Raw genomic sequence first — 27,436 nt, 5'->3', positions numbered from 1 at the left:
GGTCAGTTTGTGGCCTCCTGATAGCGCTATAATAAGCCAATGTGAAAAGGGTGCCATTTCTTCTTGCCTTGGATGGCAATTGGCCGATTTGAGGCATTTTGTTCCAAAAATGTGTCCACCTGTTCTGTGGCGCTATAACAAGCAGGTAGACCAAAGCTAATCTAAGGTCGCACACAATTAGACAGAAATGCTGTGGAATGACATTCATTAGCACTTGAGTCCAGTTCCACTCGTGGTCTAAGTGCAATGACCAAATGATGAATGATGGACAGCACGGCTATTTAGTAAGGTGAAAAGGGAAATACGTTTGAGAATGGTTCATTGACCCAATAGCCAATATGCCATCAGTGGTGGACGTTGGACGACCACCTCAGTTTGATCTCCCAGGGTGATATGAGGACACAGAGACTTGCTCCTGCCCTCTGATGTGGATGTGTTTTTGATTACGTATCATCAAGTGTGTGTCTTATTATATACTGCAGTCATCGCCTATAGGTCAGATCTTGGTGTCCGGCTAACAAGACGCAGCCATGGTTTCCCCATTCAGCAGAATACAGCATGCTGACTCCCCAAGGCATATAATTCACATTACACAGCATCTCAAAAACAGGTTTTGTTTGCTGTGGTTTGACAACTATAACTTTGGTCAAAGTCTTTGAGTACTTTGGTTTAGAGAGGCACTGAAGCGGTGTAGGGACCGACAGACAGGCGGGGCTGATGAAGTGACACCTCCTTGCAGGTAGGCTATGTGTGTTTGGTAAAGGGAGGAGTAGATAAGTTGATTTAAAAGAGAATTACTTCAGTGACATACTCACACACACACACACACACATGATGTCTGTCTGCCAACTACTCCGTGTAGCAACTCTGCTAATGCTACTGATAAGAGGTGAGTAGAATCTCTGTAGCCTATACATTTACTTGAGTGCTGTTTTGTTTTATTATTCTATTTGAATTTACTTTTGCAAGCTGATTACTTTCATTTTAATTACAAATATTGAACTTTTGTATCCTATTTCATTGCATTGATATTAGAAAATAAATTGTACTTAAAATACATTGAATACATTATTGAATACATTGAATACATTATTGAATATATATATTGAAATAATTATAGTATTTACTTGAGAATACCCTTTTCATTTAGACCTGAAATGCATCCGTGTCATTTTCTTTATTTGAACTACCGCGCTATGAGCTTATAGTCTATTTTTGAAAAATAGTGAAAGTTTTGAAAAATCTTAGAATATTTTGAGATGTGGGTCGATGGCCAAATACATATATCAAATATGTATATCCTTGACATGAAAAGGTTTGAGCACCACTTGTATATACTGTAGAAACATACATTTTTGAGTGGTTCTAACCACTCCTATAGACAGAAATGTTTGTCCCTATGTCCCTATGTGTATGTCCGTCCAAGCATGGAAATAGCGTTTGTTGACCAGACCACCAAGTATCACTGTTGCGCAGCCTAACACACACACACACACACACACACACACACACACACACACACACACACACACACACACACACACACAGGCCAGGGAGGAGAGCTTGTTTGGTGCTACAATACAGGGTTGCTCTGGACACCAGATTTGGCTATTGTCCCTTGATCTGCAGGGCAAAACACTTAGTGATCATTTAGCTAGTAAAATGTACCTCAACATCAACACAGACGTTGCTATGCTGTCTACAAAGCCTTCAGTTCACCTCATGGTCACTCGCTCATTACAACTCTAGGGTCTCTCTAGTTTAATGCCAAAAATAATTTGTTCTTAGATCTTGTTTTATTATGCAGGCAGTGGATCTCACTATTATTTTTTTATTTAGTGCTATTTAAATTAACTGATGTCTCGAGCAGGGTCTGAATAAAGCTGGGAACATACAATGTATATCTCTCTTAAATGAACTGTGGTTTGTAGACATTTTAGCCCCTGCTTGTGGGTGTTAATTCATGCAGGGGGAGTATTTTGCATGGGAGTCAAGCTTTGCATAAAGATGTTGACAGACATGAGGACTTTTGTGCCAAAATGTGATACCAAGTTCAGCCGTCACATATTTTAGACTTTAAATAGCTATTGTTTCCATTAAGACCTTTTTAGGCAGGAACCCCTTTTGGTGTTAGCATTACGTTATGCTTTAGCTATTTAAAAATAGCAGATCTACAAGCTCATAGCGCACCACCGAGTGGCGCGCTACGAGCTTGTAGGTCTGCTATTTTTTGAAAAATCGAAGAACGACTGACATAGAAACATAGCTTTTTCAGAAAACTGTCATTTTCAAACAGACATTTTTAGAATCTGATCTCAGGTCAGAATGGGTTAAGACCAATGCAACTCTCATCCTGATAACCTGAGCTGGCAGTGATTAGATAAGTGATTAGATGTACAGTAGTCTATATTCACCCTCATTGTCGTCACTAAAGTGAAGTGGAATGAAGTGACTCAACAAGTAATGTATTTATTTAGCCATTAGTTATTTTCTCAACATTCTTTTTCCCTGTGAACCACATTAACTATAGTATCCATATTCTGGGAATGTCATGTGAACATTCAAGAAAAATAGGGGAATATTGCAGAGCATTTGACAAAAATAGCAGATCTGCAGCCTCCCAATGCATTTTTGCATACTGACACACACACGCACGCACGCACGCACACGCACACACACACACACACACACACACACACACACGTATCGTGTGTGTGTGTGTGTATATATATATATATATATATAATATCCTTGTTATGACAAAACTTTCATTTCAGTGTCACATCATGTCTTATCTCATGCCTTTTCTAATCTAATTTCCTTACCGTAATTAAATGTGTGCAGTTTGATCTGGCTGATAACCTTTTTTTGTCTGTTCCCTGTTTGCTTGTGTGCAATACTAGAGCATGTTGTGATGTCAGAACAGGCCAGATCCATATATGGAGATATAGGGGTGATCAGGTACAGAGCCCAGAGCTTTTGTGCTAGTTCTGGACAACCGGAAATGCATGCCCCACCCAGTTATAATGCATGTGTCCATTTTATGCCCACATACTGTAGTTCTCTGTATGGAGTATGGAGTGTTGTAATGTCAGAACAGGCCAGCTTACACCGGGGCTCCACCGTGCACGTCAGTGTCGCGTCTCCATCACCGTCAGGGAATGTTCCCTTTTTAATCAATGAAGGGTGGCTCCACTGCCCGCGTTGCGTTGCATTGCGTTGCGTTACTGCATTAAAATTGCCCCGGTTCGTTTTTTGACGCACGCGACGGAGACGCAACGCGCCCGGTGGAGCCCTGCCCTTATTGAGTTCTATGTCAGGCATGCCCAAATAAGGAGTGGTGGCCAGCTCCATATATGGACCCTGGGCAGTGGGCAGGGGCCCTGTCCAGAGGTCTTTTTGGGGCGGTTCTGGACAACCGTGGGTTGACTATTATGTAGATAGAGTCCTCGTAGAAGCCCTTTGGGCTTCTTGCCTCCTGGCACCTTTATTTTTATATTTTGTGTACTATTTCTTAATTTCTTTGTATTTTAGTATTTTGTGCTAAATAAATCAAGTCAAATTAACCATACTATTTGTTGAAGTTTAAGTATGGATTATGACATTCATGGTGTGTTTATGCAGGCTGTCTGTGTTCTAGGATTCTTTAGAATCTGTAAGTACTGGTCTGGAGTGATTCCAATTGCTATTCATAGACTGATATTAAAGTAACTGGGTCATTGGTGACCTGTCACTGTACCGTAGGTGATAGCATCATGGTGATACATCATACTCTCCTGTTTTTCCATATTGAATCACATGAACCTTATGAGTCCTTGTTCTGGGCAGATCCTAATAGGTGAACATTTGGTTGAAAATGTCACGCTGCAACCTGTGGGCTTGTAGATCAGCTATTTTTGGGGTAAAGGCCAAAAGGAGAGTTCCAAGTATAGACCTCTGAAGGCCGGTGTCAACAAAGTATAGTGTTTAAGTGGCTAAAACCACAATAAATATTCAGACATTCTTTTTTTTCTGACCAGACAGAAACTTTAATTTGTTAAAAGACAGATATCCACTAAATAATTTCACCATTTCAAAGCTATATTCAAATGAAGTGTTTGAGTGAAAGTTGATGGTATATTTCACTTCATGCATGTCATTTTCCTGTATTGGTTGACAAGCTTTGCATGAAGGCATAACAGAGGGCTATGGGGGTTTGGTCAGGAGTGCTCAAAAGTGAGATATTTATCTAATCACACTTTGCATTGTAGATTATATTATTTAAATTATAACACGTCCACCCTGAACAGAGAATTATAGTGCACAGTAAAATCCTCAGTGTTCATTTATCCATATCTGTCCACAGAACCAAATGGACTTACAGTATACACTGAATTGACGAGGAATGGTTGGAGTTGTGTGCTTGTTTTCTGTGTCATTATACCAGTGGTTCAGACACTGCAGGTGTGCTGTGACCTGTGAGAAAGGTCCAGGTATCCCTTGGGATGTTGTGACAAGCTACTATTATGCAATATATACTGTACTATACAAAAGGTTATGAATAGTTTTGTTATTTAATACATCAGTACTTGTGCACTACCAATACAGAGGCAATTTAAACCCTAAACATGTTTTTCGACCTCTTTTTCTAAAAAAAACAAATAACAGCCAATCTACAAGGTCACAATGTGTATAGCATCACTACTTTCACTCACCCACGTGTGTGCAAGTGCAGGTGCTCATTATGCTATCTATAGTTTATAGTTACAACCAATAAAGAGTTGCAATAGGCTACCTTAAATTGTAACATCATTTTCAATTCGTTTTAAGTATCTGAAAGATTGATTGAATGAATGTTTACACCGAGGTGTATGTTGATCATTTAGAAACTCAGAGTAATGAATGAGTGATTCCAATAACAAACTAGCTAGATCCCTTAACTCCTTTGTTTATAACCATAATGAACCTCCAGACGTTTTGTCAAGATGTCAAGACATTTCCTGTCAAGCCAGAAAAACCCACCTATAGCTGAAGCCGTTTGTACACGTATTATGACTAAACCTGATGACTGCAGGCTACAGACACTTTATGTAGTACAGCAGTACACACACCTTTTTTTCATTTCAAGGATATGCATTAGGCCACGGACACACCATACAATCTTATTTATCTTTGCTACCCCAACCTTAATGTACAAATGAACCCAAACGTTTAGAAACAGTGTATACAGCACCTCTGTTCCCTCTGTCCCAATGAACAAAACAATGTGCTGTCAATTATTTAAATTTGTCATTTTTTGAATAGCTTGTTTCCTTTCCTTTTCAGGGGCTCACTCACAAAACTCACAAGATGGTAAGTACAGTTTATTTTACCTGGGTAAAGAGCAATAATATCGCTGCTAAGGCTGCTCATTTCTTCTAACCCAGCCCGTTGATGCATATTGTGGTTGAATTACAGACTAAATAAGGTTATAAGAACATAACTGTAGCCTATGAAAAACTCAGTGTAAAGGTCCTTGCAGACAGTTTTTCTTTCTATGAAAAATGCAGAAAAACACATGCTAGGATCTTAAGTCCTATTTATGTGTTTTATTTAAGTAACAGCAGACTGTCTTCAGTGACACCTTTTACCTATTTGCTCCATATACAGCCTATGCAATTTTTCTATTAATTCAGTGGTACAAATGTACACATGTTAGCTGTCACGGTGAGTCAAAGGGGTAGGACACAAATGCAGGACAAGAGCAGCAGGAATGTTCAAATTAAACGATTTATTAAAGCAGAATGCCGTCAAGCTACAAACAAAACAAATGAGTAGTAGCAGCATGCAGAAAATGCCAAAAATGCAAAGGTTCCTTCCTTCCTTGACTTCCTTATTGACCCATTGTACCGCCTCCCGCGCCGACGTTCCTGCCTCTGATCTGCTCTGTCACAGCTATAGTCCACTATAGCAAGGACGTTTCCGAACGTATGTTCGGCTGTATTCCATTTAGCGGGTGGGAGATGCTACGGGACCCTACGGGGTAGTAAAGTTATGTGTCTGAAACTTTACGTACCGTTGGGTTCCGAGTGGGGCTAGAAAGTTAGCTACAACTAAGGCATTGTAGTTTGACTATTTTGGGCAAAGAGAAGAAGAACCCGAGAACCTAGTATAGAATCCTGTCAAAGTGATTAAGCGTCAGAATCAGAATCAGCTTTATTGTCACATCACAGTTTTACAAGTAAAAATGTGGTTTTGTGCATAGTTTTTGTGCATAGTTCCCATATGTTATTTTTCAAAGAAAACAAAGAAAGGGAAGTGTGTGTGTGTGTGTGTGTGTGTGTGTGTGTGTGTGTGTGTGTGGCGCAGGATTAATACTTAATCGTATGATAGAGAGCATAAATTATGCATTACTCTATTGGCTTTGCAACCCAGATCAATTGACGGTTGTGTCTCTCTCAGTGTGCGGCCAGCCTCCTCTGAACACCAAGATAGTTGGAGGTGAGGACGCTCCTGCAGGGAGCTGGCCGTGGCAGGCCAGTCTACAATCATCTAGTTCATTTCCAAGTCACTTCTGTGGAGGATCTCTTATTAACAATGAATGGGTGATGTCAGCTGCTCACTGCTTCTCAAGGTGGGGTGTTATTATCAGCAAGAGTCTCTGAGACCATTTCATTAATACTTGCAAAGGGAAAGTGAATATTGTGCTAATTATGGATTGCCTTTTTTCTTTATTCCTAGTAACACCTTAAACACCGTACCATCTGGTCTCACTGTTTATCTGGGTCGGCAGAGTCAAGAACTATCCAATCCTAACGAGGTCTCTCGGTCGGTTAGCCAGATCATCCGCCACCCCGACTATAACTCTTTTACTAGTAATAATGACATCGCTCTCCTGAAACTTTCATCGCCGGTGACTTTTACCAGCTATATCCGACCAGTCTGCCTGGCAGCATCGGGGAGCACCTTCTACAGTGGCATCGACAGCTGGATCACCGGCTGGGGCACAATTGGAACTGGACGTGAGTACAGTACAGTAAAGGTCCATTTTAATGGTAGCATTTAAAACCAGGTGAATTACAGTAAAACAACAAAGAAACCACCATACAGATATGAACTCAGTGACTGTGATGAAAGAAACGTTTGATATAATAATTTGCTCATGAAACTAACTTTGTGTCTCCCTAGTTGCCCTTCCTTCCCCGAAAAACCTCCAGGAGGTGGAGGTTCCAGTGGTGGGGAACAGACAGTGTAATTGTGACTATGGAGTGGGCTCCATCACTGACAATATGATCTGTGCTGGCTTCACTGATGGAGGGAAGGACTCGTGTCAGGTGATCATTTGAATGGTTGTGTTCATTGTGAGCATTTCTTCCCAGAAAATATCTCATTGTTTTAATACAGCATGTGTTTCCCTACAACACGACAGGGAGATTCAGGAGGCCCAATGGTGAGCAAAGAAGGTTCTCGCTGGGTTCAGTCTGGAATAGTGAGCTGGGGTCGGGGTTGTGCCGAGCCTAATTTCCCTGGAGTCTACGTCAGAGTGTCTCGGTACCAGGATTGGATCAACGGTCACATCAGCAGCGACCAGCCAGGATTTGTCACCTTCACGTCCTCTGGGACTAACAGTGACCTGAGCATCACCTGTGCTGGCCTGTCACCACTACCAGTTGCAACAGCTACACCAATTACACCAGCTCCAGGTACCACCACCATTCCTTCCTACAACCACAGCTATAGGTAAAGAATGACTGGCACAAAATAATCATGCAGTGCATGCCGTTGGAATTTTTAACCTGCCTGCCTATGCTCCACAACAGATATATAAAATATAGGATCCATATTTGCGATTTATTGGCCCTCAATTAGCTGCCAGCCTGCCACCTTGACCATAGGGTTCCTTGACATAAGTGATACCACTAACCTTGATGGATAGGATCATCATTCCTTGTTTATTTACTTTATTTTAATTCATCATTACTTGTTTGTTTACTTTATTTTAATTTACTTTCTACCTTCTGCTGTGGATATTAATACTATTATTGTCTTTTATCTTTCTCGGGGTAGCCGTTCCCATCTAGACTGTCAAGCACCATGTATCCATATACTGTACAGTATATTGTGTATTTTTATGTTTGTATTTTATGGTCCGATGTAGGTACGTGTATGTGTATATCTGTGTCCTTTGTTCTGCAACGTGTCTGAGCTGAGCTGTCTGTTTGTTTTAGTTTTGTCTGTCATACAAAAATAGAAGAGGGACCACCGCTCATCTGCTGAAAAAAACTTTTGGGAGGTGCTGGAGCCACAAAAGGAATATGAGGGAAAATAAAGGGAAGCTCCGCACACTCAATCTGCGCACAATCGGTTTATTTCTTTGCAAGCTTTCGGTCTACTGACCTTCTTCAGGCATAATCAAAAAGTGACATAGGACAGATATATATGTTCATCATTTGATTGGATGATTGATCACACCTATGTCAAACATTTCAATTTGAATGATAACTCATGGGAGTTGTAGTTCTCAGTGAAACTACAAAACACCCAAAGACACCAAGTGTCCATTTAGACAAGAGAAAAACATCACAAGGAAAAAACATCAAATATTTACAAACGAAGTAAACAAAAAAACAAAAAAACAGAAAAAACAAAAGCCAAAAATGCAATCAAATGCAAACATCAGGCACATAGCCATCATAAAGCAAAGAGCAAATGTAATCTTTTGTCATCTGTTTATATAACAACACTCATATCGAAGTCTACATTGAGACCTAAGGGTTGTAAACTTTCTAAAGTGTGGATCCAATAGAGCTCTCTCTGGCATAACCTTCTGTCGACATCACCCCCTCTCTGAAGAGTAATCTGCTCTATTCCCTGGAACCTAAGGGAGGAGATAGGATGAGAGTGATTATTAAAGTGACAGGCTACGGGGTAGTTTTCATCTTTTCCTCTGATTGAACTTTTATGTTCACTGATCCTTTGTTTTAAGGGACGGATAGTTTTACCAATATAGATTTTATCACATGGGCATTTTAACAAATATATAACATTTTTTGTGTTGCATGTGATGACACCCTTTACTGGAAAGGCTTTACCTGTTCTGGGATGTCTAAAGACATTAGTTTTCAAAGTGTTGTTACACTGGGCACAGTTGCCACAGGGATAATTGCCTGGTTTAAGGGGGGCCAGGAGAGTCTGTTTTGCTTGCGGCAATATGTTGGCTCTAACCAATTTGTCCCGTATATTTGGTCCTCTTTTATATACAAACAGAGGTGGATCCTTAAAATGTTGTGTGAGAGCTGGATCTGATGTCAAAATATGCCAATATTTCATGACTGTGCTCTTAATCATGTAGGCCTGGGGAGTGTAGGTAGTGATACAGGAAACTGAATATTGTTTTTCCTTTTTTACACTTTTTGTCAATAAAACAGATCTGGATGTATCTAGAGCAATATGGTAGGCATCATCGACACATTTACTAGAATAGCCCCTTTCTTGGAAGCGTTTTTTCATTTCCAGGGCTTTTTCTATGTAATCTTCATCAGAATGGCAAAGTCGTCTTAGTCTGTAGAACTGACTTTTTGGTAAGCCATTTTTTAGAGCTTTGGGGTGAGCACTACTGGCTAGAAGAAAAGTGTTACGGTCATTTTTTTCTTAAATAGGGTAGTGATGAGGCCTCCATTTTGTTGCTCTATCCACATGTCTAGGAATGACACTCGTTGCAAGTCATATTCAAGAGTAAACTTTAAATCAGGATAAACACCATTAAGGAATGACACAAAGTCTACCAATTCTTCAGTTTTGCCCTGGAAAATGCAAAATACATCATCAAGATATCTGTACCATTTAAGGATTTTCTGACAGAAAGGATTTCTTTCAGGATTAAAAACAAAGTTGTACTCAAAAAAACCCATGTATAGATTGGCATAATCTGGCGCAAAAGTGGAGCCCATGGATGTGCCTTTTAGCTGTAGATAGAAGTCCCCAATAAATGAAAAGAAATTGAGTTTAAGGACTAGAGAGGATAATTCACAGATAAATTCACTGGGGGGGAGTTCAGTGCGATCCTGGAGATAAAAGCCTAAAGCATCTAGTCCTCTTTCATGGGAAATATTTGTATAGAGGCTTTCTACATCTAAGGTAACCAATATAGTATCTCTGGGGAGATCTTTGATTTCTGAGATTTTATTAATGACATCAGTGGAGTCCTTAACATATGAAGGAAGGCTAAGAACATAAGGCTTAATAAAATGATCAACAAAATTTGACAAAGGTTCCAAAAGGGAGTCATTACAGGCCACAATGGGTCTGCCCTTGGGTTCAGTCAAACTTTTATGGATCTTGGGCAGCATGTAAAAAACAGGAATCACAGGGTATTCACAATTAAGAAAATCATGTTCATCTTTTGTTATCCAGTCCAGAGCTAATGCCCTATCTGTGACATCTAGAATTTTCCTTTGGAAATCTGATGTAGGATTAACCTTAAGTTTCCTGTAGAATTGTTCATCATTGAGCTGGCGGTAGGCCTCTTTCTTATAATCAGCTATGTTCTGTACAACAATCGCACCTCCCTTATCGGCAGGTTTGATAATGATGTCATTATCCTTGGAAAGTTCTTGTATAGCCATTTTTTCATCAGGGTTCATGTTTGAATGAGAGAAATTTGTTTTGTGTGTTTCCAAAATATCTTTTTCAACCACTCTACAAAAAGTTTGGATGGAGGGATTTTCACATCCAGGATTGAATTTACTCCGGTTTCTAAACACAGGTTTATTTGATCCTTGTGTTTGAGAATTACCAAACATATGTTTCAGTTTAATCTTTCTAAAAAAACGAAATAAATCAGTTTTAATTTCAAAAGAGTCAACTGTGCTTGTAGGGACAAAACTTAGTCCTTTCGACAAAGCAGAAATTTGAGCAGTACTAAGTACGTTGTTTGAGAGGTTAATCACAGGAATTTCACCGACTGGCGGGTGTTGGGTCGGGTCTTGGCGTCTGAATTTCTTCTGTCCACGCCTCGTCTTCCTCTTCCTCTTGCTCTGCCTCTGCCTCTCCCTCGCTGGTCGTTTTTTGGCTGTTGTCTCACCGCCTGATGCTGGGTGCCCCAGGAAGAGTCAGAATCACTGGGGAAGTCACTTTCAGCTGTGGTGGTGTCAGCCTGCTGAGGTGTCTGGGTTCTCTCAGGTGTGCAGGGGGGCTGGGCTTTTTCTTTAACACATAGGAAGTCGTAGACAGTGCCCTGCTGGTAGTCTGCGGCATCCCTCTTGTACTTCTTGATCTTTTTGAACATCAGACCATCTTCATACGATTTTAAGTTTTGTTTCATCGAATCATGGATTTCAGTTAAATTATAACCAATTTTCTCTCGTATTAGTGTTTCATGATTTTCAATGTCTTTTAAAATGTCCTCTTTTTGCCTTGTAGACTCCTCAATCACAAGCAGCATCAAATCTGCTTTGTAAATATTTGATGTTTTTTCCTTGTGATGTTTTTCTCTTGTCTAAATGGACACTTGGTGTCTTTGGGTGTTTTGTAGTTTCACTGAGAACTACAACTCCCATGAGTTATCATTCAAATTGAAATGTTTGACATAGGTGTGATCAATCATCCAATCAAATGATGAACATATATATCTGTCCTATGTCACTTTTTGATTATGCCTGAAGAAGGTCAGTAGACCGAAAGCTTGCAAAGAAATAAACCGATTGTGCGCAGATTGAGTGTGCGGAGCTTCCCTTTATTTTCCCTCATATTAGTTTTGTCTGTCATAAAAATGTAAAAATCACTGAACATATTATTAAAAGAAAATACAGCTATACATAAGTGAGTCCCTAAAAACCCACTTATACAGTAGCTGAAGCTGTTTGCACACAACACTTAGACGTATAATGACTAAACCCCAATGACTGGTACAGACACTTTATGTAGTACAGCAGTAAACGTAAACCTTTTTCATTTCAAGGATATGCATAGGCCACGGACACACCATACAATATCTTATTTATTTATCTCTGCTACCCCAACCTTAATCTCTCAAGAACAGACCTGTAAAATCCGAGTGTACAAATGAACCCGATGAACAAAACCAATCGATGTGCTGTACATGTTTTTAATTGAATAGCTTGTTGTTTCATTCCTTTTTCAGGGGCTCAATCACAAAACTCACAAGATGGTAAGTAAAGTTTTCTTTTCTTTTTTCTTTTACCTGGCTAAAGAGCAATTTTATATCCCTGCTAAGGCTGCTCATTTCTTCTAACCCAGCCCGTTGACGCATATTGTGGTTGAATTACAGACTCGTTTACTGTATGCAGAGCCATAGAGTAAGAGTAGACAGAGTTACGACATTGAGGGGGCAGAAAACTGCCTGGTCACGTGATTCATATACTCTACTTGCGCGAGCCCATAGACTCCAATGCATTCCGTAAACTTCCGGTTGTCCCCATTCAATAGAAGTATGTAGAAAAGCCTGGCCCCATGAAGTGAACAGAGTTATCGTAACTCTGTCTTACTCTATGGCTCTGACTGTATGTAAAACCCTATACCTCACTGCAAAGGTCCTTCCACCTCCCTTGCAGATTGATGCATTATTTGTTTACTTTTTTGTTTGTTTTTTTACAAATGGCGGAAAGAACGGCAGAAAAGTGCAGAAAAACACATCAGTCTGCTAGGACCTTAAGTCCTAGAACAGAACACATATTTATGTGTTTTTATTTAAGGATCAGCAGACTGTCTGTGACTTACCTTTACTTACAGTACATGCTGAACATTTGCTCCATATACAGCCTAAGCTATTTTTCTCTTCATTCAGTGGTACAAATTTACTACAAGGCATTGTGGTTTGGCTATTTTCAGCAAAGAGATTCGTTGTAGAATAACTTGAGAATCTAGTATAGAATCCAGTCGGAAGTGGTTAAGCGTCAGAATCAGAATCAGCTTCATTGTCACATCACAGTTTTACTAGTAAAAATGTAAAATGTGGGTGAAATTCATTTTTGTGCATCATGTAAATCCATCATGTAACTTTTCCAAGAAAACAAAGAAAGGGAATAAGGGGATGGGGGGGGGGGGGACTGAAAGCGTGATTAATACTTCATCGTACGACAAAGCATTGCAACCCAGATCAATTGACGGTTGTGTCTCTCTCAGTGTGCGGCCAGCCTCCTCTGAACACCAGGATAGTTGGAGGTGAGGACGCTCCTGCAGGGAGCTGGCCGTGGCAGGCCAGTCTACAATCTTTTTCAAGTCACTTCTGTGGAGGATCTCTTATTAACAATGAATGGGTGATGTCAGCTGCTCACTGCTTCACAAGGTGGGGTGTTATTATCAGCAAGAGTCTCTGAGACCATTTCATTAATACTTGCAAAAGGAAAGTGAATATTGTGCTAATTATGGATTGCCTTTTTTCTTTATTCCTAGTAACACCGTACCATCTGGTCTCACTGTTTATCTGGGTCGGCAGAGTCAAGAACTATCCAATCCTAACGAGGTCACTCGGTCGGTTAGCCAGATCATCCGCCACCCCAACTATAACTCTATTACTAGTAATAATGACATCGCTCTCCTGAAACTTTCATCGCCGGTGACTTTTACCAGCTATATCCGACCAGTCTGCCTGGCAGCATCGGGGAGCACCTTCTACAGTGGCATCGACAGCTGGATCACCGGCTGGGGCACAATTGGATCTGGACGTGAGTACAGTACAGTAAAGGTCCATTTTAATGGTAGCATTTAAAACCAGGTGAATTACAGTAAAACAACAAACCAACGTACAGAAATAAACACACACAGATTCAGCTAGATTATAGGTTATAGCGCCACCATGAGGCCGATTTTGGCAAAACACATATCTGTAGATTACTCATACACATTTTATCCATGCATCACACAATTCGGTATACACTATCTATATAAATCTATATATTTTGCCAAACATCACACACACTCCTATCCTCCTGGTGGAGACCTGTGCCCAGAAGGGCACTTTTTCTAGTTTGCTCATGAAACTAACTTTGTGTCTCCCTAGTTGCCCTTCCTTCCCCGCAAAACCTCCAGGAGGTGGAGGTTCCAGTGGTGGGGAACAGACAGTGTAATTGTGACTATGGAGTGGGCGCCATCACTGACAATATGATCTGTGCTGGCCTCACTGATGGAGGGAAGGACTCATGTCAGGTGATCATTTGAATGGTTGTGTTCATTGTGAGCATTTCTTCCCGGAAAATATCTCATTGTTTTAATACAGCATGTGTTTCCCTACAACACGACAGGGAGATTCAGGAGGCCCAATGGTGAGCAAAGAAGGTTCTCGCTGGGTTCAGTCTGGAATAGTGAGCTGGGGTTGGGGTTGTGCCGAGCCTAATTTCCCTGGAGTCTACGTCAGAGTGTCTCGGTACCAGGATTGGATCAACGGTCACATCAGCAGCGACCAGCCAGGATTTGTCACCTTCACGTCCTCTGGGACTAACAGTGACCTGAGCGTCACCTGTGCTGGCCTGTCACCACTACCAGTTGCAACAGCTACACCAATTACACCAGCTCCAGGTACCACCACCATTCCTTCCTACAACCACAGCTATAGGTAAAGAATGACTGGCACAAAATAATCATGCAGTGCATGCCGTTGGAATTTTTAACCTGCCTGCCTATGCTCCACAACAGATATATAAAATATAGGATCCATATTTGCGATTTATTGGCCCTCAATTAGCTGCCAGCCTGCCACCTTGACCATAGGGTTCCTTGACATAAGTGATACCACTAACCTTGATGGATAGGATCATCATTCCTTGTTTATTTACTTTATTTTAATTCATCATTACTTGTTTGTTTACTTTATTTTAATTTACTTTCTACCTTCTGCTGTGGATATTAATACTATTATTGTCTTTTATCTTTCTCGGGGTAGCCGTTCCCATCTAGACTGTCAAGCACCATGTATCCATATACTGTACAGTATATTGTGTATTTTTATGTTTGTATTTTATGGTCCGATGTAGGTACGTGTATGTGTATATCTGTGTCCTTTGTTCTGCAACGTGTCTGAGCTGAGCTGTCTGTTTGTTTTAGTTTTGTCTGTCATAAAAATGTAAAAATCACTGAACATATTATTAAAAGAAAATACAGCTATACATAAGTGAGTCCCTAAAAACCCACTTATACAGTAGCTGAAGCTGTTTGCACACAACACTTAGACGTATAATGACTAAACCCCAATGACTGGTACAGACACTTTATGTAGTACAGCAGTAAACATAAACCTTTTTCATTTCAAGGATATGCATAGGCCACGGACACACCATACAATATCTTATTTATTTATCTCTGCTACCCCAACCTTAATCTCTCAAGAACAGACCTGTAAAATCCGAGTGTACAAATGAACCCGACGAACAAAACCAATCGATGTGCTGTACATGTTTTTAATTGAATAGCTTGTTGTTTCATTCCTTTTTCAGGGGCTCAATCACAAAACTCACAAGATGGTAAGTAAAGTTTTCTTTTATTTTTTCTTTTACCTGGCTAAAGAGCAATTTTATATCCCTGCTAAGGCTGCTCATTTCTTCTAACCCAGCCTGTTGACGCATATTGTGGTTGAATTACAGACTCGTTTACTGTATGCAGAGCCATAGAGTAAGACAGAGTTACGACATTGAGGGGGCAGAAAACTGCCTGGTCACGTGATTCATATACTGTACTCACGCGAGCCCATAGACTCCAATGCATTCCGTAAACTTCCGGTTGTCCCCATTCAATAGAAGTATGTAGAAGAGCCAGGCCCCATGAAGTGAACAGAGTTCTCGTAACTCTGTCTTACTCTATGGCTCTGACTGTATGTAAAACCCTATACCTCACTGCAAAGGTCCTTCCACCTCCCTTGCAGATTGATGCATTATTTGTTTACTTTTTTTTTTTTTTTTTTTTACAAATGGCGGAAAGAACGGCAGAAAAGTGCAGAAAAACGCATCAGTCTGCTAGGACCTTAAGTCCTAGAACAGAACACATATTTATGTGTTTTTATTTAAGGATCAGCAGACTGTCTTCAGTGACTTACCTTTACTTACAGTACATGCTGAACATTTGCTCCATATACAGCCTAAGCTATTTTTCTCTTCATTCAGTGGTACAAATTTACTACAAGGCATTGTGGTTTGGCTATTTTCAGCAAAGAGATTCGTTGTAGAATAACTTGAGAATCTAGTATAGAATCCAGTCGGAAGTGGTTAAGCGTCAGAATCAGAATCAGCTTCATTGTCACATCACAGTTTTACAAGTAAAAATGTAAAATGTGGGTGAAATTAATTTTTGTGCATCATGTAAATCCATCATGTAACTTTTCCAAGAAAACAAAGAAAGGGGATGGGGACTGAAAGCGTGATTAATACTTCATCGTACGACAAAGCATTGCAACCCAGATCAATTGACGGTTGTGTCTCTCTCAGTGTGCGGCCAGCCTCCTATGAACACCAGGATAGTTGGAGGTGAGGACGCTCCTGCAGGGAGCTGGCCGTGGCAGGCCAGTCTACAATCTTTTTCAAGTCACTTCTGTGGAGGATCTCTTATTAACAATGAATGGGTGATGTCAGCTGCTCACTGCTTCTCAAGGTGGGGTGTTATTATCAGCAAGAGTCTCTGAGACCATTTCATTAATACTTGCAAAAGGAAAGTGAATATTGTGCTAATTATGGATTGCCTTTTTTCTTTATTCCTAGTAACTCCGTACCATCTGGTCTCACTGTTTATCTGGGTCGGCAGAGTCAAGAACTATCCAATCCTAACGAGGTCTCTCGGTCGGTTAGCCAGATCATCCGCCACCCCAACTATAACTCTATTACTAGTAATAATGACATCGCTCTCCTGAAACTTTCATCGCCGGTGACTTTTACCAGCTATATCCGACCAGTCTGCCTGGCAGCATCAGGGAGCACCTTCTACAGTGGCATCGACAGCTGGATCACCGGCTGGGGTGACATTGGATCTGGACGTGAGTACAGTACAGTAAAGGTCCATTTTAATGGTAGCATTTCAAATCAGGTGAATTACAGTAAAACAACAAACCAACGTACAGAAATAAACACACACAGATTCAGCTAGATTTATGTTTATCTCAGTGACTGTGATGAAGGAAAAGAAAAACGTTATGATAATTGTCTCCACCAGGCCGAAGGCATGGGGAGAGAGTATGTTTTGCACTCCGTCCGTGTGTGTGTCCTTCCGTCCGTCCGTTACCAGCTAATCTCCGGCACCGTTGGCCCGATCCATGCCAAACTTTGCACACACACTCCCTAGATGCCAACGATGAACCTCTGCCCCAGATATTCCACAACGGCCTGTTATAGCGCCACCATGAGGCCGATTTTGGCAAAACACATATCTGTAGATTACTCGTACACATTTTATCCATGCATCACACAATTCGGTATACACTATCTATATAAATCGCCAAACATCACACACACTCCTATCCTCCTGGTGGAGACCTGTGCCCAGAAGGGCACTTTTTCTAGTTTGCTCATGAAACTAACTTTGTGTCTCCCTAGTTGCCCTTCCTTCCCCGCAAAACCTCCAGGAGGTGGAGATTCCAGTGGTGGGGAACAGACAGTGTAATTGTGACTATGGAGTGAGCACCATCACTGACAATATGATCTGTGCTGGCTTCACTGATGGAGGGAAGGACTCGTGTCAGGTGATCATTTGAATGGTTGTGTTCATTGTGAGCATTTCTTCCCGGAAAATATCTCATTGTTTTAATACAGCATGTGTTTCCCTACAACACGACAGGGAGATTCAGGAGGCCCAATGGTGAGCAAAGAAGGTTCTCGCTGGGTTCAGTCTGGAATAGTGAGCTTCGGAAATGGTTGTGCCCTGCCTAATTTCCCTGGAGTCTACGCCAGAGTGTCTCGGTACCAGGATTGGATCAACGGTCACATCAGCAGCGACCAGCCAGGATTTGTCACCTTCACGTCCTCTGGGACTAACAGTGACCTGAGCGTCACCTGTGCTGGCCTGTCACCACTACCAGTTGCAACGGCTACACCAACTACACCAGCTCCAGGTACCACCACCATTCCTTCCTACAACCACAGCTATAGGTAAAGAATGACTGTCACAAAATAAGCATGCAGTGCATGCTGTTGGAATTTTTAACCTGCCTGCTATGCTCCACAACAGATATATAAAATATGGGATCCATATTTGCGATTTATTCGCCCTCAATTAGCTGCCAGCCTGCCTAGGGGAACGAGACACATTTCCTGGTCTAGGAGTGGGAGTGAAGTACAGTGTAGAGGGGCGTCGCTCCAAATATGGTGACGTCGGTTTTCTCTGCTGTTTTCTACCAGGGAGGGGAGGGGCGGAGGGGGGCAGGGACGGGCGCTCAGATCGGTGAACAAATATTCTCCAGCGCTTGCTCCATGCGACCCGCATCTAGTCTAGACCAAAAAGCACGCTGGCTGGGCCAGGCTACTTGAACTCTAGCAGGGAAAAGAGTAGACTAATGTACAGAGTGAAAGGTCAAGTTCACTAAGTATTGTCGGTTTTAAGTGTTTAACCCTCTAAGACCCAGCGTTGCTTTTTAGCAACAATTTTATTTTATTTAATTGCTATTTTTTTTTTTTCTGTTCTTTTTTCACCTAAACGTCATCAGTGATGTTCATTGCAATGCCATTTCAATGCCATTGGTCAACCCTCTAAGACCCAGCGTTGCTTTTTAGCAACAATTTTATTTTATTTAATTACTAAATTATTATTATTTTTTTCTGTTCTTTTTTCACCTAAACATCATCAGTGATGTTCATTGCAATGCCATTTCAATGCCATTGGTCATGATATTTGCATATAAATACCCCCCACAGAGGCTGAAATTCACACAAATAAAAAATGTCTGGACTGGATTTTGAACATTTTTTTTAACCTAAGACTTTTGACCTTTACCCTAATAAAAGTAGGTACAATAATTGTAATATATGTTTTTTTGTGATCATTAGAATGTCTAGAACATGTTTTATTCATTATTGTGAAAGATATCCCCCAAATGTAAATTATTAATTTATTATATTATTATATAATTATTATATAATTATTATAAATCTTCCATCAAACTTTTTTATTTATTAACTTTATTAATTTTTTTTAACATGTTTTAGTGTCAGTCCTAGTAGTACAAAGTAGTAGTAAGGTTGAAATCTATTTTTTGCAAGTAGAAATTAATGCGGGTGTTAGAGGGTTAAATGTCTGAAAATACACATTACCATGAATCCAACATAGATGATAGTGTTGTCAAGTCTATGAACTTATCTGTGAAATCTATGAAAAAGTCGAATCTGCTACACAATTTTATACATGCAGTGGGGCCCTCTGTCAGGCCAGCTCTTATCAAAAGGGCTATGTAGTTTGCTGTTGATATACCTGACATACCTGTACGATGTCTTATTGTTGGTGGAGCTATGCCTATAAAAGCTATACAAACAATGTTTAAGAAGTAGTACCACCACCAACAACTACTGAAAGAGAGCGAGTGCATTTACCGTGGAACATTTACTGTAACTTTCTTTAAAAATATACTTTTTTTGTTCCACTTTAGCTTTGGTCTGCGGCAGTGCCCCTTTGAACACTCGTATTGGTGGAGCCGCCTTAGTGACAACAGCGGGTCTGTGGCCATGGATGGCCAGCTTACAGAAGAACGGTAAACACGTCTGTGGTGGGACCCTGATGGCAGCCGACTTTGTCATGAGTGATGCCGGCTGCTTCTCCAGGTAACGCGTCACTATTCTGACAGTCTTACCTACCCTGACATAAAAGCAGAGGCGTGCAACAATATATCATCTCCCGGTATAACAACAAAAAGTCAAAATATTAATCACTGTTATATCAGTGTATCAGTAGTTTTAAAGAGTTACAATCTATGAATGTGTTACCAGAATTCATAAATAAAATAAAATAATCAAAATAATCAAAAAGAAAGTGTTAAAATTAAGTATTGTTTTGTAGTCATCAGGCATCCCTCAAACCGATATTTCTCAATAAAAGCTGCAGGCTACGAGAGCTTTTTTACAATTTACAATTTAGGCATTTAGTAGACACTCTCAATCCAGAGCGAGTAAGCAAGAACAAAACATGGTAGTACATCAAATACATACAAATAGTAATCATATCATACGTAAGCTAAGAACCTAACATCCATCTAAACCCGGACGCGGACCCTTATCTGAAAAGATTTTGTGCCAGGGATCACAAAAGAGATGATTTTTCAAAGGAGAATTGAAAAGAGGAGATCTACAAAACTGATTACAGTGCAACATTGTGAAAGTAATGTATAAAAGAGTGTTTTTAGACTGATTCTGATGCTTTATTAACTAATTTAGCTGGGGGACCCAACCCCCTCAAGTTCCCCTGGGTGTCCCCGGACCCCACTTTGAGAACCACTGGCCCATGCATGGAAACGTGTGTCTTCAAACAGCAGTGCAGCACGCCTCACTAAGTTAACCCTTTCTGCCTCAGTTCACATAAAGTGTCCGAATGGACCGTCATTCTGGGCCGTCTGAATCAAAATGGCACCAACCCACATGAAGAAACTTTGGCTGTGAGTGACATCACCCTGAGCACACTGACCGGTGACAACGTGGCACTTCTCCGCCTGGCCTCCGAGCCCACCTTCTCTGACCACATCCAACCAATCTGCATGGACACTGGTTCAGCCACCTTCGCGACAGGTTCCACATGCTGGGCAGTGGGCTGGGGATTGGGAGAAGGAGGAGGTGAGTCCTTAAATTGGGTTGTGGTCGTTTTTGACACAAGACCTTGAGGCATTATTTTGTACCATCTTGCCCTCGCACTTGCTCTAGCCTCGGCGACCATGCAGGCATATGCAAAGGCTTACATTATGTAATTTAGATAGCATATTATGAAGACATAGCATTCTATAGTGTATACTTAGTTTCATTGTACAGATATTCTACTGTTAGACGGATGTTAGGTTCTTAGCTTATGATCCTTGATGCCTTGATGATTATTTCTATGTATTTGTCTATTTGATGTATTATTGATGTGTTGTAAATCGCTCTGGATTAAATTGTTAATCGCAGCAATGCTCAAAAGTGCTTCAACTTAATGTGAAACATGCCATTTTTGGAAGCATATTTACAAGTTAAACTGTGTCATTTTCTCATCTTCCTCTTCTGTCTTCCCCACCTCAGAGCAACAGGCTCTGCAGGAGTTTGAGACCTCTCTGGTAGACTGTGGGAACGCCTCCTCTAGTAGTGACGCCATCTGCACTGGAGCTTTGACACTGCAGCAGGTACAGAGCTTCTCTTTAGGATGCCACGCTGCAGTTTATGCAAAGATAAAGGCCAATTCATGCTTTGTCGCATGCTGGTGTGTCAATTGGCCAAAGTAACAGATTTTCAAGCGGAAAATCCAAAGTGACACAGTGTTGTTTTCACTTAAAAATCTGTTATTTTCCACCGGCGACACTGAGTAGAGAGTAGGCCTATGAATTAGGCTGAAGTACAGAAATTAGCACTACAGCTATTGAGGATTTTCTTGGCGATATATCGCTTACGTTTTCGATTAACCAAGCAATCGCGATGTGTTTTAAAAACATATCTATGTGAAAAATATTAAAATTATATTAGCGTCCATCGTAAAATTACCGATCTATGAGTTTGCTGCTTCTAGATCAGCTATTTTTGGTATTGTTGAAATGTTTTGTCTATAATGAGAAGAGAACCCCAACCCCCCCTCCAAACTGTATTATTTGAGAAGTAAGTAATTCATGTTTTTTTATAATCAATTTCTTTAATTAACTATGGACTGACTGAAACAACTGTGTGTGCATCTGCAGGGTCAAGCTGGGGGTCCTCTGATGTGTAAGCAGGGTGACGTTTGGTTCCAGACTGCGGTATTGACCCTCGCCGACAGCAGCAATCAAACGCGGTCAAAGGCATCATCATCGCCATCGGTTTTCACCAAGACGTCCCGCTTCCAGGCCTTCCTGCGGAGTACAGTGGGGACCCTGTTGTCTCCAGCGAGCGGCACTGCACCCATCGCCACATCCTCTGCTCCTCACACTGCTTTATCATTTATCATCCTCCCCCTCTCATTCCTGAGCATCCTTCTGTCTTTGTGGTACTAGCCCCCAGCTGTTCAACGGATGGAGTCTATACGGTAGCCCAGATCAGTGGCCCAGCTCCATCTCAAAATATTCTGTTTCACTGAAGATGACGCACAATGACACTTTTTTAGCTTTTAGACCTGTTCTTTTTGGCAAGCGACATTATGCCACAGAGTATAAACTAGGCTACTGTAGGCTTACGTTACGTGATTGGCTGAATCAGCTGTGAGACTTGAACGGTTTATTATGAAGGTTTGTCAAAGTTCACTTGACATAGTGCTCATAAAGCATTCATCCCCCTATTAATAATCTTTGGCAGGGGACTATGCTTTGGCAACATAATCCAGTATGAGGTGTTAAGTTACGAACGCAGGTCGCAGTTTACTATGAAAACCTGCAAAACCTGTCAGTCAGTCCGTCCGTCTGTCACACCTCGTGACACGCTCCATATATGGCCAATACAGAATTAATTCCACATGTTTCAACCAGTAAGATGCCTAAGGGCGAGAAGCACGCATCCGCCTCAATGACGGCCGACTGATGGGTGAGCGCTGGCGATTTGGCATGGGGGGTCATTTCAACATGGAATGAATTCTGTACTGGCCATATAAGGAGCATGTCTTGAGTGTACAAGGTTTGATGAGGTCAGATCAACATATGGAATGTCAGAACAGGTCAGCTCCATATATGGAGATCTAAGGGTGGTAGCGGGGACATTCTCTTGAGTGTACAAGGTTTGATGTGTGCCTTAATTTTCTGGCCTGTTGAGAACTCTAGTTTTCACTTTTTACTATGCACTTTAACTTTGGGGCAGGCCCGTCTAGAGTTTGTATTGACAGGTATCATTCAAAAGGGAGACATCGAAGAGGAAGGATGGATGGGGAAGGATCAACATATGGAATGTCAGAACAGGTTCTGACATGTATCCATAAGAGATCTATAGAGTTTGAGGTCAGATGGCCAATATTGATGACATCAGGGATCTCCATATATGGGCTTAATTGTGACAGCAGGTCGCATTTACTATGACATCAGGGATCTCCATCCCTGATGCACCTGGGGGCTTTCGTATGTATGGGGATTTTGACGGACTGACTGACGAACAAAAATGTATGATTTCATAGTAAATGCGATCTGTGGTCGCAACAAACAGGGCTGCTGCAACAAACAAATTAAATACAGTACAGTATGTTTATGAAAGTATTTGGGGCGACAAGTATTCGATGTATTAACAGAAACTTCATCGCCACTGCCTTGTTTGATTATTATTTATTTTTTTACTTTGTGGACCAACGTGATATCCAGGCCAATGCCCAAAATCTGTGCTCATCCCCGGATTAAAGATGTAGCCTACAGGAGCCCGGCGTCCGGAGGTTGGAAAGTGACTGTGTGTTCCAACCCTGCCCCCATCGTTGTGATTGTCTGACACCACTACATCTCACTTTCACTAGGACGTGATACGGTAATGAAATGCTCTCAGAATACAATTTCAGCTCATCTTTAAAGGCTAGTATATGTAACTTTGACCTGTGTAACAAAACAACTTTTTTTTTCTTTTCTTTTTTCTCTCTTTTTTAACCAATCATTACATTATCAGCCACTGGTGTAGTGTAGTCAGGCCACACCACTAAGACTATGTATTGTATTGTTATATAAACATAAGTTACATATTCAGTCTTTAGACATGGTGTGCCTTCATCGTACAACCATGTTGCTCCCCAAAAATCATAGATTTCCAACTAAAAGCGTGACACAATGTGCCAAATGTGTGTGTCACGTGACAGGGGCATACGCTGAAATTTATATGAGCCTTCACACTGTAATGTTTACAGTGTTCCATGATTTATTTGCCATACTGGACTTTACATTCAAATTATTGACCATTAATGAGTACAGTTGATGTTGTTGTTGTCGGGCAGAAGCTTCTTATATCCATGTTTAAATTGTGGTTTTTTTTTGTAAATGTAATGCCCAGATCTGCAAGCGGCGTGAAGCCCCGCTTATAGATCTGCTACATTTGCTGGTTTCAAATTGTAATCCTGAAAAGTAACAGTTTTGGACATATGAGGTTTCCACACGACAGAGACGTTATAATATGAGGCTGTATAAATGTCTGACTTTAGCTATACTCCTTCTGCACCTTAAATTGTAATTGTCATGTATGTTGTGTTATTAACAGTTGTACTAAAGAGGAACATAACTATATACTTCTCAGGGGTTTGGGTATGGTACAGTATATGTCAAGTCAATATTGTAGATAATGTTCAATGAATCTCTCATGAAGACTTGTCATGGATGTCTTTACAAATGTGTGCTGTCTAATAAAATATTAGAAGGCTCAGTTCTGGAGATTCCTTTGGTATAAGTTACAGCATAGCTACCCTTTCAGGAAATTAAGACATTTCCAATAGCTAAAATATTATGATATGAACGTTCTTGTAGAGCCAACTCTGCAGGACCTGACTTGTATTGTACTACATTTTTAATTAATACGTTTTTTGTGTGTGGTATTTTTGCCTTTATTGACAGATACAGTTGCTTGACAGGAAAGGGGGAGAGAGATGGGGGGAGGACACACAGCAAAGTTCGACCGCTAAGCCGGCCCAGGCCAAATTAATACTTTTGACAGGGTTGATGCAATAGATGCTGGCTGTGAACCTGTAGCATAACCTATTATTTAATTGTATTTAGTTATTTTTTGTTTGTTTGTTTGTTTGACAGCGGATACATCAGGGATAGCTATATCTGTAGCCCTCAGCATTGTTTGAAGCATAACTTCTGAGAATTAATGCAATTTTTATATTAAACAATTACAAATAAAATACAGGCATAGACTTATACAGACTAGCATCTGTATTGTCGTGAAAGCTTTTGCAGAAGATAGCAGATCGGCAAGCTCACAACGCGTTGCACGGCTGTTTCCTCACAATAACAGAAAACTGAAAATACACTAGTACAGTATAGAGCTCTGAGGGACTCCGCTCAAACATATGGGGGTCAAGTGGTTAAAGTACTGCATTAGGTTTCACTGCCCACAGTACCTAGATGCTGAATAAGCAATCTTTTAGAGCCAAATTTGATACCACACTTCCCTCTAGTGGAGGAGTAGACCTCCCAACAGACCTGAAGAATTCTAATGAAAGTGTCTGTATCAGTGTATCTTGTGGGTGAGACCGAAGTGGGCAATATCATTATCATTGTGCTATTATAACTATACATTTATACAAACAGAAAACGTTGCATTTCACTACATTATCCTGTGTTATATCCTTTTAAAGCTTAACAGCGCATGTATGTATAGCATATTAAAGCCCACAAAATTGAAAAGTTTAAGCAACATCAATCGTCACCATCAACTCAGGTCGGTCCCTGCTAGGGGTTTAACTGTATTACCCAATCCTGGCATTTCCAAGGCAGAACTGTCAAAGCAAAGGCTGGTCAATCACAGCGCGTCCTAGCCAGACATTCTTGCTGAGACTCTTGGATAATGAAGTCAGAGACATTGGCTGCCATGTTATTACCATAGACTGATACCCCAAACTATAGTGCTGCTTTGAGCTATTGGGATAATTCACTAATGTTGTATTACCAGTGATATGAGGTCTGTAGGCTATATGGGCTCCTTAGGGTCCATAGACCCTATAAATTGGCATATGAATTACTAGTGAATTAAATATTTTTTTATTCCAGTCATACAAAAAGGACAGCATTGTACTACTACTTTATTTCTTGTCTCTATTTTACGTTGGTTCTAAGTTTCAAGTTTCAAAACGCAGAACCCTCTTCTAATGTCAGTTAGTTTGCATGGACATAACTAACTAACTGGGAAGCGGTAAATACAAATGATAAGAATATAAAGTAGTTTTATGTAGTCTCAGGTGTGTAGAGCGCCCAATGCTAGTTTGATAACAACAGGTGGCGAGGTGTGGTCTGGTCCAGATCATTCAATTTAACACAGAATGAACTCTGTTTAAGGAATCTGTCACACATCCATTTACCATGGGAGTCTACCTAGTGCATCACGTGTCATTGTTATTCATTCTGCTGGTAAAAGGTAAGAACTACCTAATTCCAATTAGAAATTCCTGTAAGTGTTCAATTTAGACAATATTCAAAAGAAAAGTTTGAATGATCTACACACTGCCTTATGAAGTGTTGTGATCTTGTAAGTTGAAAACATTTTTGAACATCTTGGAAAAGTTTTGAAATTGAAATTTGGGGCTTTTTAAATTTGTATTTCAGCCTATAACTATAGCATGCCCAAAACAGGGACACCATGACGAAAGTTGTTGCAGAGACTGTAAATTCCAGTGAGCCCCAGTGAATGTTCCTGAATGAATACATAACGTTAGATTAAGGGTCTGGGACCGCAAGGGGGTACTCAGGGTTACTACAGTGAAGCCGCCAAATTGTTGTTATAGGAACCTTTTTTCTTTTTTTAATAGCCACTTGAAAATAGCAGAACTACAAGCTGACAACGCATTGCAGCTTGTCAACTTGTAGATCCGCTATCTTCAATAAAGAGTTTAGGTGTAGAGGTGAAAAGGATCAGACCAAATGCATAGTAAAATATCAAGTGATTTAAAGTCTGAAAATACAGAAGCTGGTGTTAATGTTGTCTACAAAGTTGTAACAAGTCTATGAGGCTATCTATGAAATCTCTGACTTTAAAAAATTATTTAAAAATAAATGTAGTTGGGGCCCCATGCACTCCCTGCTTCATCTCTTTCTCTCATCTAAGGGTCCTTGGCCTGAAATGCATTGAAGACCCCTAGCTGATGTTATTAGATGATGGCGTAGGTGATTCAGATGCAGGAGGCAAAGTTTGTCTCAAGGCAATAATTCCATCTTCATTGTTCTCAGGAATTAATGAAAAGCATTTGCATTAAAAGAATGCTAGTGTAAGTCAATGAATGCACCAAAACATCAATTGTATTTTCATTATTCTGTGATAATTTCATAAATGTGAGTTTAACAAATACAAATTTGGCATGCACAATGTTTTTACTTAATTTAGTAATTGTAATTATAATTAAATTGTAATGAAAGAAAACAGATCAGCGATCACTGCAATCACTGGTGCATAAATTATATCCCATGCATGTTTTAACTTTAAAAATTGAAAGCAGTAAATTGTACTGTATAAATGAAGATATAACGTGCTTGGTCATGGTAACCGGTAAAACCAGTTGATCCGCCAGTTTCCCACATGATTCCAGAAACCAGACGAAAAGTTGAAAGGAAAAAGTGATTCCCCAGATCACTCACATGAATGCATAATGTACAGCAACGACAACAAATTTCCCTCTGGATCAGTAAAGGCATATCCAGTTAAAACCACTTGAACCCCATAGTCCCCAGCATCCATATTCTGGA

General features: G+C 40.5%; 3 protein-coding genes across 4 annotated transcripts; all 3 read left to right on the top strand.

Annotated features, from left to right (window-relative positions):
* Window positions 1–818: 818 nt before the first annotated feature.
* LOC310869066 (transmembrane protease serine 9-like) lies at window positions 819–23,876 on the top strand. Of its 2 annotated transcripts, none has more exons than XM_083779646.1 (11): window positions 819–889; window positions 5,305–5,331; window positions 13,102–13,264; window positions 13,372–13,643; window positions 13,979–14,124; window positions 14,220–14,493; window positions 15,408–15,434; window positions 19,532–19,703; window positions 20,449–20,705; window positions 21,144–21,244; window positions 21,791–23,876. In XM_083779646.1, the coding sequence occupies exons 1-11, from the start codon at window positions 832–834 to the stop codon at window positions 22,079–22,081; spliced, it is 1,788 nt and encodes a 595-aa protein (XP_083635772.1). In that variant the 5' UTR covers window positions 819–831; the 3' UTR covers window positions 22,082–23,876. The 2 variants fall into 2 exon arrangements, with proteins under 2 accessions (XP_083635772.1, XP_083635773.1); XM_083779647.1 differs by lacking the exon at window positions 13,102–13,264 and adding an exon at window positions 6,421–6,592 and having other exon boundaries at window positions 837–889; window positions 21,791–23,875.
* LOC310869552 (tryptase-like) lies at window positions 6,672–12,135 on the top strand (the record flags this gene model as incomplete). The annotated part of the gene is made up of 5 exons (XM_083780366.1): window positions 6,672–6,698; window positions 6,752–6,980; window positions 7,147–7,292; window positions 7,388–7,661; window positions 12,101–12,135. The coding sequence occupies 5 exons, from the start codon at window positions 6,672–6,674 to the stop codon at window positions 12,133–12,135; spliced, it is 711 nt and encodes a 236-aa protein (XP_083636492.1).
* On the top strand, window positions 16,484–18,045 carry LOC310869551 (prostasin-like; the record flags this gene model as incomplete). Its single annotated transcript, XM_083780365.1, has 4 exons — window positions 16,484–16,554; window positions 16,662–16,933; window positions 17,490–17,635; window positions 17,731–18,045. The coding sequence occupies exons 1-4, from the start codon at window positions 16,529–16,531 to the stop codon at window positions 18,043–18,045; spliced, it is 759 nt and encodes a 252-aa protein (XP_083636491.1). The 5' UTR covers window positions 16,484–16,528.
* Window positions 23,877–27,436: the final 3,560 nt, after the last annotated feature.

Source organism: Protomyctophum parallelum, assembly GCF_964188405.1.
Source record: "Protomyctophum parallelum genome assembly, chromosome: 13".
In the NCBI taxonomy this organism is placed as follows: Eukaryota; Metazoa; Chordata; class Actinopteri; order Myctophiformes; family Myctophidae; genus Protomyctophum; species Protomyctophum parallelum.
This window is presented reverse-complemented; position numbering and strand designations above follow the sequence as displayed.